This window comes from Microcaecilia unicolor, chromosome 2, assembly GCF_901765095.1.
Source record: "Microcaecilia unicolor chromosome 2, aMicUni1.1, whole genome shotgun sequence".
In the NCBI taxonomy this organism is placed as follows: domain Eukaryota; kingdom Metazoa; phylum Chordata; class Amphibia; order Gymnophiona; family Siphonopidae; genus Microcaecilia; species Microcaecilia unicolor.
Window position 1 is genome coordinate 253,153,082 of NC_044032.1, and position 14,201 is coordinate 253,167,282.

Below are 14,201 nucleotides of genomic sequence, written 5' to 3' on the forward strand. Positions count from 1 at the left end.
TCTGTTCTGAAATATCAGTGAAACTTGAGATGGCCTGAGTTGGACATCTCAGTTCTGACTTCTATGTCCTTACTTCAAGGTATATTTTTTCCAGCCATTCCAGTAAAGTGAAATGGCTTACCTGTAACAGAGATTCTCCATCAACAGCAGGGGTATGCAAACTTTCTATAAGGTGATTTCATCTGACAGCACATGTATGCTGAGCTCTTCTCAGCTCAGAGAAGTCTAATTTTAGACCCCTCTGAGCAGCGCTGGTGCTAGGGTTTCTGGCACCGCCCCCCCCCCCCCCCCCCCGCCAACCTATCAGTCAGCATGTCCCACCAGTACAGAATCTCCCCTCTCTCTTCCCTCCTCCAATCCCCCCACCCAGTCTAGTACCTTCTCTCTTCCCTCTTCACCGTTCCCCTCCCTAGGGGCAGCAGAATGTCTTTTTGATTGAGGGGACCCAAGCTCCATCCCCAGCTCCACCTTCATTTACCAATTTCCCACACCAATTTATATTAGGTTAATTCTATGTAAATCATATACCCCAGAATTCTATTTGTGCACATATGTTATAGAATACTAGCACTTACACGCATATCATGCACATTTACACCCCCCCCCCCCCCGAGATTTTATAAAGGTTGCCCAAATTTGGGCATGATCCTGAGTTCCACATGCACCTAAATTAGTTAATGAGTCATTGAATTGGCTGCTAGCAATCAATTATTAGCATTAACTGGCATTAATTTGGAGTTGTGCGTGCAACTACCTATGTATGATTCTATAAAGAACAGCATCTAAATCTTCTCACACGCAATCCAAAAGGGAGAATGGCCATGGGAGGAGCATTGTGGGTCAGGGATGTTCCAAAAAGTTATGCGGTGTTACTCAATTTGGAGGATGTGTGCCTAACTTGCATGCTGGGATTTACACCAGGTTTCAGTTGGTGTAAGCCCTCGTGTCCAAAGTTATGTGCGGGAATCCATGCTAAATTCTATAAACAGCGCTCAGCCCAGAGCTCTCTTTATAGAATAGCGCTGAGCGCAGATTTACTGAATCCGGCCCTTAACGTGTAAGTGCAAAAGTGCTAGTCTATAATTTACATGTACTAGTCATTTAGTGTGTACGTGCAAAGGGCATCCACGTAACTGTATGTTACATGCTAGAGTGTCACATTTAGCCATGAACAGTTACGTCTGCTATAGACCTGGTGTACTTGTTCATACCTACATTTAGGCATGTCATTGCCAACTTTGCTAGTATTCTCTAGTGGTGTTTTGGCATTCAACGTGATGCCCAGCTATTGAACTGCCCCCATAGAGTATAATTAGTTATTCACATGGAACATTCCCAAATCAACCAATCAAACTCCCAGCAACTGGTACAGAGCAGAAGTAGAATTACAAAGACATTCTGTTCAAACTCTGGTGTCACATCAATGACAGCAACACAAACTCCATTCATTGTCATTCATTGAAAATTAACACAAAACCTTGCAAACAGATCCTCAAACTGCACTAATCCCACCTATGAAAATCAGCACTGCAAATATTCTAAAATACCAGCACACCTCTAGTTGGAAAAAGTACTGTACATAGAATCTACATGTAAAAGAATCAGTCTCTGTGATTACAAAAGTTGAAAATACAGACCGTGACCTACTAAAAAAAAAAAAAAGAAAAAAAAAAGGGAACCTCAAAAAACCAGACTGTGAACAGCGGAACAGAAACACATTCCCTCCTGTACAGAACAAAATACAGAAATACACATTTTCAAAGCTCACATTTCTCTAAATATTAAAAATCAATTTTTTTTTGTTAGTTGTTTGACCATTTTGTTTTCTACTTGGTTGGTCCTGGTCTCTCTTTGCTACATCTTTTTGTTGGTTTTCTCCCGAGTCATTTTTCAGGATCTAATTTCTATTTTCTGCTTTTCACTGTCTTCTTCCCTCCTTCTCTTATTTCTAACTCTAACTCTGATCCTTCTGTCTCATTTTTTTCACCATTTCTCTCATCTGCCTTTTTTTTTTTTTACCTACCCTGTAGCTAAGATTTTGTTCCTCCTCCTCTCCTTACCCCCAAACCTCAATCTCTGTTGTTCACCTATTTACCAGCTTTTTTTTTTTTTTTACTTTCTGTGCTTAAATCCCTCGTTCTGCCATTCTTACACTTCCTATGGTCTCTGACACCAAGGCAAGAGGAGTGAGGCACTGAGGAAACTGTCAGCAAGTTTGCGGACATGACACGGCTGACAGAAAGTGATCTGTGTACTGACAAAAATAAGTTAACTTGGTTGGAGATTAAAATTGAGAGAAACAAGGCGGTATTGAGGAGAGCTGCTTGAAATGTCAAAGGATGAAAAAAAGACTAAGGCGAGAAAGAGCACTGAGGTAGCACAGGAACCCCCATGCTCAGAGAGGTCTAAAATTAAGCTGAGAAGAGCTCCACACACAAGAGCTGCTGGATGACATCACCTTAAAGTGTGACTGCATCCCCCTGCTTGTCTGCTTTTTACTACAATTTAATGTTGTCATCTGTGGTTACTACTTTTTATCCTGACAGGAAGAGGAGAGGCCTATAGTAGGTGTGCACATGACCATCAAGATCTTGCTCCATGAACTCCTATGTACTTGCCCCTAGTGTGAGAAAGAAATGGGGGGAGGGGCATGAACTGGTAGCTTCGAGAGATCCTATACCATAGCCACAGTTGGGGAATGAGGTCTTCCTATACAGTGAGCAGGGGTATCAATATGGAGGTCATGTAACAAAGGATAATAGCAGCACAGCAAACTAAAAAGCACAATTCTGGTGTGATAACAGGCCAGTGCAGATTGAACTCACCAAAGGTCCACACCTTCATCATACTTCCGAGCACCATACAGGAGCTCAGGGGCCCGGTACCATCTGTAAAGACATAAAAAGGGGCTTTTAATATGCACAGGACAATAGCTGAGCTAAGTAAAGGGACGGAAGCAGAGCTAGTGCCCACTCTCCCATCCTATTAGGTGAACTTGGGCAGTGTTATTTTGCTCATTGTCTCGGACTTCCCAACTCTGATGTACATCTGTACAACAGCTTTCTTCCCCAGGAAAGCAAAGGTGCTTACTTGTAATGGTGATCTCCAAGGACCACTGGAAAACCAGTCACACATGTAGATTATCTAACAGTCACAAAATACAGCACAAAATACAGGGAAGGCTTTTCTCAGCACAAGTGGAATTTCTGTGCATACACCATCCTCTTAGTCTTACATAATAGGATAAGACTCCAGAAGGGAAGGAGAGAAGGTATGTGTGAAGGGTTATTATGCTGTTCTCTATGAACAGCTGTTTTGTTTATATCTTGTAAACCACTTATTATAGATGTTTGGAAAATAAATACATAAGGGAATCCCTAGGGGAAAATAATCAATACAGACACTAGTAGGCCAAGAAGCTGAGTAAAGACCATTTTCCATTCTACACTTCTTTCTTTTAAAATTATGACAATCAAAATTAACATGGGCCCTAAGAGCAATGAAGTTGGATTCTGCCCCTCAAAACAACTCTGGGGAACAGATTCACCAAACTTGCTGTCGTGTATAGAATCACTGCCCAAAGGAAAATGGAAAGTAAATGTGTGGACTCAACTCCATGTTGCAGTTTTGCACATTCCTCAATGGCTACTAATCTCAGATGGGCTACCAAGACTGCCATGGCTTTAACATTATGAGCCTTGACATGCCCTTCTGGAATTAAGCCTGCCTAGGAACAGAAGGAGAAGCAATCTGCTAACCAATTACTTCTCTTCGGTGTTCATGGAAGAAAATCCCGGAGAAGGACTGTGGTCAGCTGCCGAGGAAATATCTGGGAATGGAATGGATATTGAACCGTTCACAGCGGAAAGTGCTTATAAACAACCAGGATGTGAGGTTTAGAGAACACTGCCCCTCACCCTTAAGAATAGTCCCTCAGATAGCCTGCGCCACTTTAAAAACCTTAGTCTCACCCCGGGAGGAAGTGAGCTACAAAGGGTGGAGTTGGAACCAGGAAGTATAAAGGACAGGGCCAGACTAAGGTTAAGGAGGCCTAGGGAGGGAAAAATCAAAAGCCCCAGCATATGCCACTACAACTTACGTTTAATGATTGAGACTTGTAAGCCTTGCTGTGAGGTCTGGCTGGAGCCACAAAGAGAAGAACTGAGGACTTACAGGCTGTGTTTAGGGCATGTCAACCCCACCAGCCACAAACTGCGTTCTGGGCCTGCAAGTCAGAGGCCTGCTTAAGACAGTGCTTCTTAAACTACAGAGGCATTTTACCTTGTGTTCCTGGCCCTGTGACGTAACTGGCCTCAGGATTCAATTAAAAACTTTTCATTTATATCCCTTTGTCTGGCTGTGTTATTTCACAGGCCCACCCTCAACCCTCGCTTGGGGTATCACACAGGGATACCCAAAGACACATATTCTAAATACTTTTTCAGAAGGAAGAGAGGAGGTTTTTGATGCTAGCCTGCTCAGATCCTCTCCTGAAACAAAAGGGAATGGGAAAGGGAATGTGACTTGATATACTGCCTTTCTGTGGTTACAATCAAAGCGATTTACATACTTTATACATGTACTTATTTTGTACCTGGGGCAATGGAGGGTTAAGTGACTTGCACAGAGTCACAAGGAGCTGCAGTGGGAATTGAACTCAGTTCCCCAGGATCAATGTCTGCTGCACCAACCACTATGCTACTCCTCCACAAGCATGAGGCATTCTTGTTCAGGGAAGTCAAAACAGATCTATCTTCAGTATTCCCCACTCAAGAAAAATCCCGTTTGCTATATTCTATTCTAGAACTACTCCTAGGAGTTTTGGTTTCAGCTGAGTACTATCTTTTTCCAGTCAGATATGTAGCTGTTAGGACTGTTCTTTGAAAGACAGCCCAGTTCTACACTTGATAGCTTCCCAACACAGGAGTGAATATAAAAAAAAGTTGGTTGTCTTAACCCATTAGTGCCCAATGTTCCCATAATAAAATCTCATATGGGAACGTTGGGCACTAATGGGTTAATAAAACTTTGGTGGCCATCCAATCTCTCAAAGCCTTTACAATGTTCACTATTGCTCAAAGATCTAGGAAACTGACATGGCTTTTTTTTTAACCAACCAGAGTCCTTGAGTATGAAGCCCCTGCATGGGAGGTTCCCAGCCCAAGGCATCTATTGTCAGATCAATTTGATAGTTATGTTTATTGAGAACTTGACATACCGACTTTCAGAATCAAAGTAGTTTGCAATCAAAAAGGAAAAGAACTACAATTAAATCGATAGGACAGATGAAAATTAGAATAGAAAGACAAAGATCAGGGTGGAAGGGGGGGGGGGGGGGGGGGGGGAAAGAGTCAAGCTGCAAACTAAAGGCTTCTTTTACAAAGCTCCACTAGCAATTCCTGTGTGGCAAACAAGAGGACGCCCATTCAATTCCTATGGGCTCCCAGCGCGGCTTTGTAAATGAAGTCCTAAACCATCAACACCAGTCCCACATGCCTTAGTTAAAGGTCAGGGTAAAGATGAGGAGAGTTTTGAAAAGGTGGTAAGAGCGTGCTGCCCTAATATCTATGGAGTGGGAATTCCATAATGATCGAACAATATAGAAGAAAGAGCGACATGTTGATTCTAAGCACAAGCAGAAAAATGGAAGGACAAACAGACTGTTTGGTCATAGAATGAAGGAGGCAAGAGGGTCTATAGGGAATAATAAGGGAGAAAGCTATGGTAGGTTACCAGTGTTAAAGATTTTATGAGCTAATATAAGAATCTTGTAGTGGATGCATTGAATAACAGTGAGCCAATGGTGATGAACCAGAAGGGGATTGACATGGTCATAGCAGCGGGCTTGTGAAAGTAAATTAATAGAAGTGTTCTGGACCAATATTTTTTTGAAGTATTATTGAAATACCAGCGTAGATGATGTTACAGTAGTCCATTTTAGATGCCACAAGATTGCAAAGAAGAGTGGCACATGCATCACTGTCTACATGAGGGCAAAGTGATTTAATGAGGCACATTAAAGCAAAGCAAGACTTAAGTATAGCAGATACATGAGTGTTGAAGGAGAGTTGAGAATCTAAAAGAACTCCTAAGTATTTCAGGGATTCAGCTAAGGTTAATGGTAAGCCATGAAATGTGGGCATAACTGTAGGACAAACTGGAATGATTATGCACAGGCATGGGCATTTTTAAGCTGATCCATCATACATACACATTTGTTTTATTCGCCAAATGGCTTGAGTCTACGAAGCTTATCTCATCTGGCAGCATACCAGATAGGTAATATGAATTATTGCTGCCATTAGATCCAACATCTGCAGCATGTTCCAGGCTCATGTCTGCTGATCCTGAAAGACTCCCATGAACATGGACATTTCATTTGTGAACCTGCTGGTTTGAAGGAAAGTATTTGTTCAAACCATGTCTAGTAGAGCCTTGCTGAAGTCCATTTAGCGTAATGAGGGTCATGTGTGATTTTGGATAATTTATAATGAACCTTAACTTCAACATTTAGATGATGCTGACATGGATTTGTGGAAGAGAGACCAAGTGATTAGACCAGAAGTTCACAAACAAGGAACATCAGTGTTTAAAACGCGTTTCTTCTGACCACACTCCTTGTAATCCTGGGCAAGTCATTTTACCTTCCACTGCCTCAGGAGTGACTTAGATTGTAAGCCTTCTTGGATAGGGAAATAATTACAGCTAGTACCTTGATTTCAAATTTAGAAAAGCAACTAAATCTAAAAAATACAATCACGCTCTCAGATATGCTTTTGTTCAGTTAATTGACCAAATAGGTAAAACACATGAACCCCAGTCTCCAATTACTTGATACTTTGTGAAAAATGGTGCAGAGGTTTCTTTCTTTACCTACGATGGCTTCAGCTGTGAGCCTCTAGCCTCTGCTCCCAAGGGACATGGGTTCAATCCCTGGTGACTTTTACACTGGCCAACCAAAAACAAATGCTGTTTTGTGGGTACCATAAGACTATAATGCCCCAAAAACTAGGGTTGCACATTAATTGTAGTTAACACTGCAATTAACACATTAATTACTAGTCATGGTTGAAAAAAAGAATTATTATGACTAATAAAATTAATTACACTGCATCTCTCACCCCAACCCCTATGCGCTAACCTGCCAATTCTCCAGCTTCACTATACCATTGAGTTCCAGTTTATGGACTTTACCTTCTTTTGACCTTGAGCAAGTTACTTTATCTCCCATTGCCTCTGGTATTCAGTTAAATGATTAACTTTTTGGCACAGGAACAGACTGTACCTGGATACTTACTACTGTACAGCACCATGAATATTCAGTTACGGAATAAAAATCAGTATAATTTTTAGCAATTCCTACTAAGAAGAGAGCTAGAAGGACCCTTTTGGTGGGTAATTTGGTAGGTCTGTCAACAAATGTGATCTTCTGCCCTCCTTTATAGTCTGGATAATCTAGCTAAGATTATAAAGAGCCAGTAGTTTACAAAAATTATTTGTTTGGATTTAGTTCACACATTTTTCAGGAGTAGTTCAAGGAGAGTTATAATGTGCTCTGTATCTAATCAGAAACACATCTGTAGTTTTGACCGAGTGGTCCATTCTGATACTTTCTGGAAGTGAAGGTAAAATTATGTATCATACCTGATAATTTTCTTTCCATTAATCATAGCTGATCAATCCATAGACTGGTGGGTTGTGTCCATCTACCAGCAGGTGGAGATAGAGAGCAAACTTTTGCCTCCCTATATGTGGTCATGTGCTGCTGGAAACTCCTCAGTATGTCGATATCAAAGCTCCATCCGCAGGACTCAGCACTTAGAGAATTACACCCACAAAGGGACACTCTGCCCAGCTCACCACCGCCGAAACGGGGGAGGGGAATTAACCCAGCTCATCCCCACACAAGTGGGGGAGGGGAATCCGTCCAGCTCATCCCCGCGGAGCGGGGGAGGGACACCACCCCGCCGATGCGGGGGGATCTGGCTTACCCTGCAACCGCAACCGCGGGAGGAGCTGACTGACCCTAACACCGCCGAAGCGGGAGGGGTACAAAGCTGCCCTGCAGCCGCACGAAGCGGGAGGGAGTGCCAGCAGAATTTAAGTCTCAATCCAGCCCCGTAAAACGGAGGGGAGAGGAATGCAGCAGCTCACTGTAACACAAATTCGTCTCAACTCTTGAAGAATCCAAGTGAAAAAACTTGAACACGAAGTCCTCCTGAAGTAACTGAAGACTAAACTTGAACCTAAAATTCAACCAGAATATAAACAGTACCGATATCTGGGAGGGGCTATGGATTGATCAGCTATGATTAATGGAAAGAAAATTATCAGGTATGATACATAATTTTACCTTCCATATCATCATGCTGATCAATCCATAGACTGGTGGGATGTACCGAAGCAGTACTCACCCAGGGCGGGACATAGAAATCCCTGACCGCAACACTGAAGCTCCAAACCAGGCCTCTGCCCGAGCAGCCACAGTCAAGCGGTAATGCCTGGAAAAGGTATGGGCCGAAGCCCAAGTTGCCGCCTTGCAAATCTCTTCCAAGGAGACGGACCCGGCCTCTGCCATCGAGGCCGCCTGAGCTCTAGTGGAGTGAGCCTTCAGCTGGATAGGCGGCACCTTCCCCGCGGCCACATAAGCCGCTGCAATGGCTTCCTTGACCCATCTTGCCACTGTAGGCTTAGCAGCCTGCAGACCCTTACGAGGACCTGCAAACAGGACAAACAGATGATCCGATTTCCGGAAATCATTGGTCACTTCCAAGTATCTGATGATGACACGTCTCACATCCAGACATTTGAGAGCAGAGTATTCCTCTGGGTAGTCCTCCCTCCGAAAGGAAGGGAGACAGAGCTGCTGATTCACATGGAAGCGAGAAACAATCTTGGGCAGGAAGGAAGGCACTGTGCGAATAGTCACTCCTGCCTCAGTGAACTGCAGAAAAGGCTCTCGACATGAGAGTGCCTGGAGCTCGGAAACTCTTCTGGCTGAAGTGATAGCCACCAAAAAGACTGCTTTCAACGTCAGGTCTTTCAGAGATGCCCTCGACAAGGGTTCAAAAGGCGGCTTCTGCAATGCTCTTAGCACCAGGTTGAGATTCCACGCAGGCACCACTGAGTGCAGAGGAGGGCGCAGGTGATTAACTCCCTTGAGAAAGCGCACCACATCTGGCTGCGAAGCCAGGGAAGCACCCTTCAGGCGGCCCCTGAAGCAAGCCAGAGCCGCTACCTGGACTTTAAGGGAACTGAGCGACAGGCCTTTCTCCAGACCTTCTTGCAGGAATGCCAACACTGAAGAAATTGGAGCAGTGAAGGGAGAAAGTGAGCCTGCTTCACACCACGCTGCAAAGATACGCCAAACCCTGGCTTAAGCAGTAGAAGTAGAGCGCTTCCTCGCTCTCAGCATAGTGGCGATGACCTTGTCTGAGAAGCCCTTCTTTCTCAGACGCTGCCGTTCAATAGCCAGGCCGTAAGACCAAAGGGGGAGGGATCCTCCATCACCACGGGACCCTGATGTAACAGGCCCTGCTCCACTGGCAGCCGCAGAGGATCGTCGACTGAGAGCCTGATCAAGTCCGCATACCAGGGACGTCTGGGCCAATCCGGACCCACCAGGATTATCCGGCCTGGATGCTTTGCCACCCGGTCTAGCACCCTGCCCAACATGGGCCAGGGCGGGAACACATAGAGAAGCTCTTGTGTCGGCCACTGTTGGAGAAGAGCATCTACTCCCAGGGATCGAGGGTCCCGTCCTCTGCTGAAAAAGCGCGGCACTTGGCAATTGGCCGATGACGCCATCAGATCTAGGCTCGGCTGGCCCCAGCGCTTTGTGATGTCCAAGAACGCCTGAGCAGATAGCTGCCACTCTCCGGGCTCCAAGGTATGGCGACTGAGAAAGTCCGCCTTGACATTCATGACTCCGGCAATGTGGGCCGCTGACAGCTGTTCCAGGTTCGCTTCCGCCCACTGGCATAGATTCATAGCCTCCTTGGCTAGAGGGGCGCTCTTGGTACCTCCCTGGCGGCTGACATAGGCCACAGCCGTGGCATTGTCCGACAGGACCCATACTGGCTTCAACGCCAGTACCGGGATGAACTCCAAAAGCGCCAACCGAATGGCTCTGAGTTCCAGGAGGTTGATAGACCACTTTGCCTCTGCAGGAGACCAGAGCCCCTGCGCTGTCCTTCCCAAGCAGTGGGCTCCCCAGCCCGACAAAGAGGTGTCCGTCGTGACAACAATCCACTCCGGGTTCACCAGAGGCATACCTGCAGACAACTTGTCTGTCTGCGTCCACCAGCTCAGCGCCTTGCGCGCTGCTGGGTCCAAGGGAAGGCGCACAACATAATCCTCCGACATCGGAGAACAGCGCTGCAGCAGAGAGTGTTGTAGTGGTCTCATATGAGCCCTGGCCCAGGGCACTACTTCCATCGTGGCCGTCACAGAGCCCAACAGCTGCACATAGTCCCAAGCCCGAAGAGGAGAGGCTAGTAGGAACTGGTCCACCTGAGCCTGAAGCTTGACAATCCGATTGTCTGGCAGGAACACTCTGCCCACTTGGGTGTCGAATCGAACTCCCAGATACTCCAGGGACTGAGTTGGGCGCAGCTGGCTTTTCTCCCAGTTGATGATCCACCCCAGGGAGCTCAAAAGAGCAACCACCCGGTTCACAGCTTTGCCGCACTCTGCATAAGAGGGGGCTCGGATCAACCAGTCGTCCAGATAAGGATGGACTTGTACTCCTTCCTTCCTCAGGAAGGCCGCGATGACCATCATTACTTTGGAGAAGGTCCGCGGAGCAGTAGCCAACCCGAACGGGAGGGCTCTGAACTGGAAGTGTCGGCCCAGGACTGCAAAACGCAGAAAGCGTTGATGAGGAGGCCAGATGGGAATATGCAAGTACGCTTCCTTGATGTCCAAGGATGCCAGGTACTCCCCTGCCTTCACTGCCGCTATAACAGAGCGGAGAGTCTCCATGCGAAAGTGCCGAACTTTCAAGGCCCGATTGACCCCTTTGGTACCACAAAGTAAATGGAGTAACGCCCCTTGCCAAGCTGACTTTCTGGCACCGGAACGACCGCACCCAGGCGGATCAGATTGTCCAAGGTCTGCTGCACTGCCACAGCTTTGACCGGAGACTTGCAGGGAGAGAGTACAAACCCGTCTCTTAAGGGTCGGCAGAACTCTAGCTTGTAGCCGTCTCTGATGACTTCCAGCACCCAAGCGTCTGAAGTTATTGTGGTCCACTCGCCCAGAAACGAGGACAGCCGTCCTCCAATCTGCACTGGGGCGTGGACCAAGGCCCCGTCATTGGGTACGAGACCCTGGGGGAGGACCAGAGGGAGCACCTCCGGGACGGCAGTCTCTGCGAAAGGAATGCTGCTTGGGGGAGAAGTTCCTCTTGAAGGAAGAGGGGGCAGAGGAGCCCGACCTGCCCGGGCGGTACCGACGGGCTTCCTGAAACCGTCCTCTGGAGGTACCGGGGCGAGTACTAGCCCGAGCCCTGACCTCTGGTAACTTCTTGCCCTTAGACGTGCCGAGATCGGTCACGATTTTGTCCAGCTCGACCCCAAAGAGCAGCTTGCCTTTTAAAGGCAATCTAGCCAGGCGGGATTTAGAGGCGTGGTCAGCAGACCAATGCTTCAGCCAAAGCCACCGCCGCGCAGAGATTGTCTGAGCCATGCCTTTAGCTGAGGCCCTCAAGACATCATACAGCAAGTCTGCCAAATAGGCTAAGCCCGATTCCAGGGCCGGCCAATCAGCCCTCAAGGAATGATCCGAGGGGGAAGCCCGCTGCACCATAGTCAGGCACGCCCTGGCCACATAGGAGCCGCAAACTGAGGCCTGCAAACTTAAAGCAGCCGCCTCAAAGGACGACCTTAAGGCCGCCTCCAATCTTCTGTCTTGGGCGTCCTTTAGGGCCGTGCCACCTTCCATCGGCAACGCCGTTTTCTTAGTCACCGCAGTGATTAAAGAATCCATGGTAGGCCACAGATAGGCCTCACGTTCACTTTCAGGCAAAGGATAGAGGCGGGACATAGCCCTAGCCACTTTAAGGCTCGCTTCCGGGACATCCCATTGAGCTGAAATTAAGGTGTGCATGGCATCATGCACGTGGAAGGTTCTAGGCGGGCGCTTCGTCCCCAGCATAATGGCAGAGCCAACAGGGGCTGAGGGAGAGACGTCCTCCGGAGAGGAAATCTTCAAAATGCCCATGGCCTGCACCAACAGGTGGGGCAAATCCTCTGAGCTAAAAAGCCGCGCTGCAGAGGGGTCATCCGCTCCATCCGAGCGGGGATCCGTCTCCTCCAAGGAATCCGCAAAGGACTGTTGGGAGAACTCAGATACGCTGCCCTCATCTACATCGGAGGAGACAAAGTCCTCCAAGGCCTGGGAATCAACCCGAGGGCGTTTACCTCCGGGGGCCTCAACCTCTTTACCAGACGAGGGAGCAGGGGCAGCGTTTTGCATAAGGAAGGCCTGATGCAGCAGCAAAACAAACTCGGGGGAGAAACCCCCCAGACTGTGCACTTCCGCAGCCTGGGCTACAGCCCTAGACGCACCCTCAACTGGCGCTCGCAAGAGCGGGGGAGAGACATGCTGCGCATCCAAGATGGCGTCCGGCGCGACATTCCGCGAAGGAGCCGCGCGGGAAGAACGGCGCTTAACTTTAGCCGCTTTTGTGCCGTCGCCCAAATTAAGGGCGTTCATGGCATTAATGTCTCCTACCTCAAGGGCGGCCCAAGAAGAAGCCATCCGAGCCGCGTGGCCGGCCAAGATGGCGGAAGCGAGCAGCGGGGGATGGGCGTTTATGGCGGGAAAAACCGCCACACCGGAGGAAGGACCGGGACACTCATCGGTCACGAAACTGTCACCCAACAAGGGCGAATCAGACTTTAAGACCCCTGCATCCCCTCTAGAAGCGCCCAAGCGATCCGGGGAGCGACTCTTTGCGCCCTCGCCCTCCGACGCCATATGCCACGTGGAGATCAATCGGGGAACCCCCTGCCCGCTATAAAAAGGTAAAAATTACCTGCTTTCCGCTCCGAGCTGTAACGACCTGGTGTCCCAGTGAGTAGCTGCAATAAACGTTTAAATAAACGTCGAAATAAACGCCTTTAAGGACGTTCAAAAATTTTTTTTTTTTTTCTTAACGGAGCCAGCGGGAGGGGGGAGAAAAGGAGGGACCTGGCGCCACCAGGTTTGCACTTGCTCAAGAAGAGCCCTCAACCCCAGGTACTCAACAAAACCTAAAAATTAGGCTTGGAGACCTAGCCAGAGCTGCTGCTGTGTGTGACCACCACCTGCTGAGATAGAGAACATACTGAGGAGTTTCCGGCAGCACATGACCACATATAGGGAGGCAAAAGTTTGCTCTCTTTCTCCACCTGCTGGTAGATGGACACAACCCACCAGTCTATGGATTGATCAGCATGATGATATGGAAGAGTGATTTGAAGGTAAGCACCTCTGCCGCTACCAAGTTTATTCACAAATTCACTGGGTGAACAAATTCTAAAATGGGATGTGGAAGCTAAATATACCATTTTTAAAGAACTTCTTCCCATAAAATTCCAGGGTCTGGAAAATATGACCTGAGGGCACAGGAAATAAGACTTCAAATTTCTGGTCCTTTTCAGGGAGGATTCAATGACAATAAACTGATATGGTAACTGAACTCTGCCGATTCCCTAAGCTGTCCAGACACGTTTGGTGTCTACTTTCTTTCCCACAGGAAGTATCAAGAGTCATTTATATTCTCTTCTTCCCACATGCAGAAGTTAGTGGATAGGCATTACGATGAACTCTGTAGATATATCGGGGCACACAAGGCTTGGAAGAAGTGCTGTGGATTCAGTCTTAACTTCTAAATTAAAGGGCATGACCTTAGCTATTCTCTGTATACAAAAAAATGGGAAAGGGTCCTCAGGAGGGGACTTATTTCTTACTTCTTCAGATCATGATTCTTCAGACCTATAAACAGGACTTAAGGACCCCTCAGTTTTGTACAAAAAAATGAACTGGACTCTATTCTGGGATAGCACAACCCTTGAGCCATAACTCAGCAGACTTATGTGATGGCTCTTAAGTCATCAGGACTGAGTGTTGCTATACAGCTGAAGAGTCTTCCATTTATGATACTGTAAAATGGCATCAATGCTAAGTCTCAGTACTGAAGTTAAAGTCTCAAGCAC

General features: G+C 47.3%; 1 protein-coding gene across 2 annotated transcripts in view; it reads right to left on the reverse strand.

Annotated features, from left to right (window-relative positions):
• CDK20 (cyclin dependent kinase 20) overlaps positions 1-14,201 on the reverse strand; it is a 53,575-nt gene that overhangs the window by 13,933 nt on the left and 25,441 nt on the right. For both annotated transcript variants that reach the window (XM_030192396.1, XM_030192397.1), the window contains exon 6: positions 2,826-2,888. In XM_030192396.1, coding sequence (XP_030048256.1) covers positions 2,826-2,888 — 63 coding nt within the window. The remainder of the gene's footprint in view (positions 1-2,825; positions 2,889-14,201) is intronic.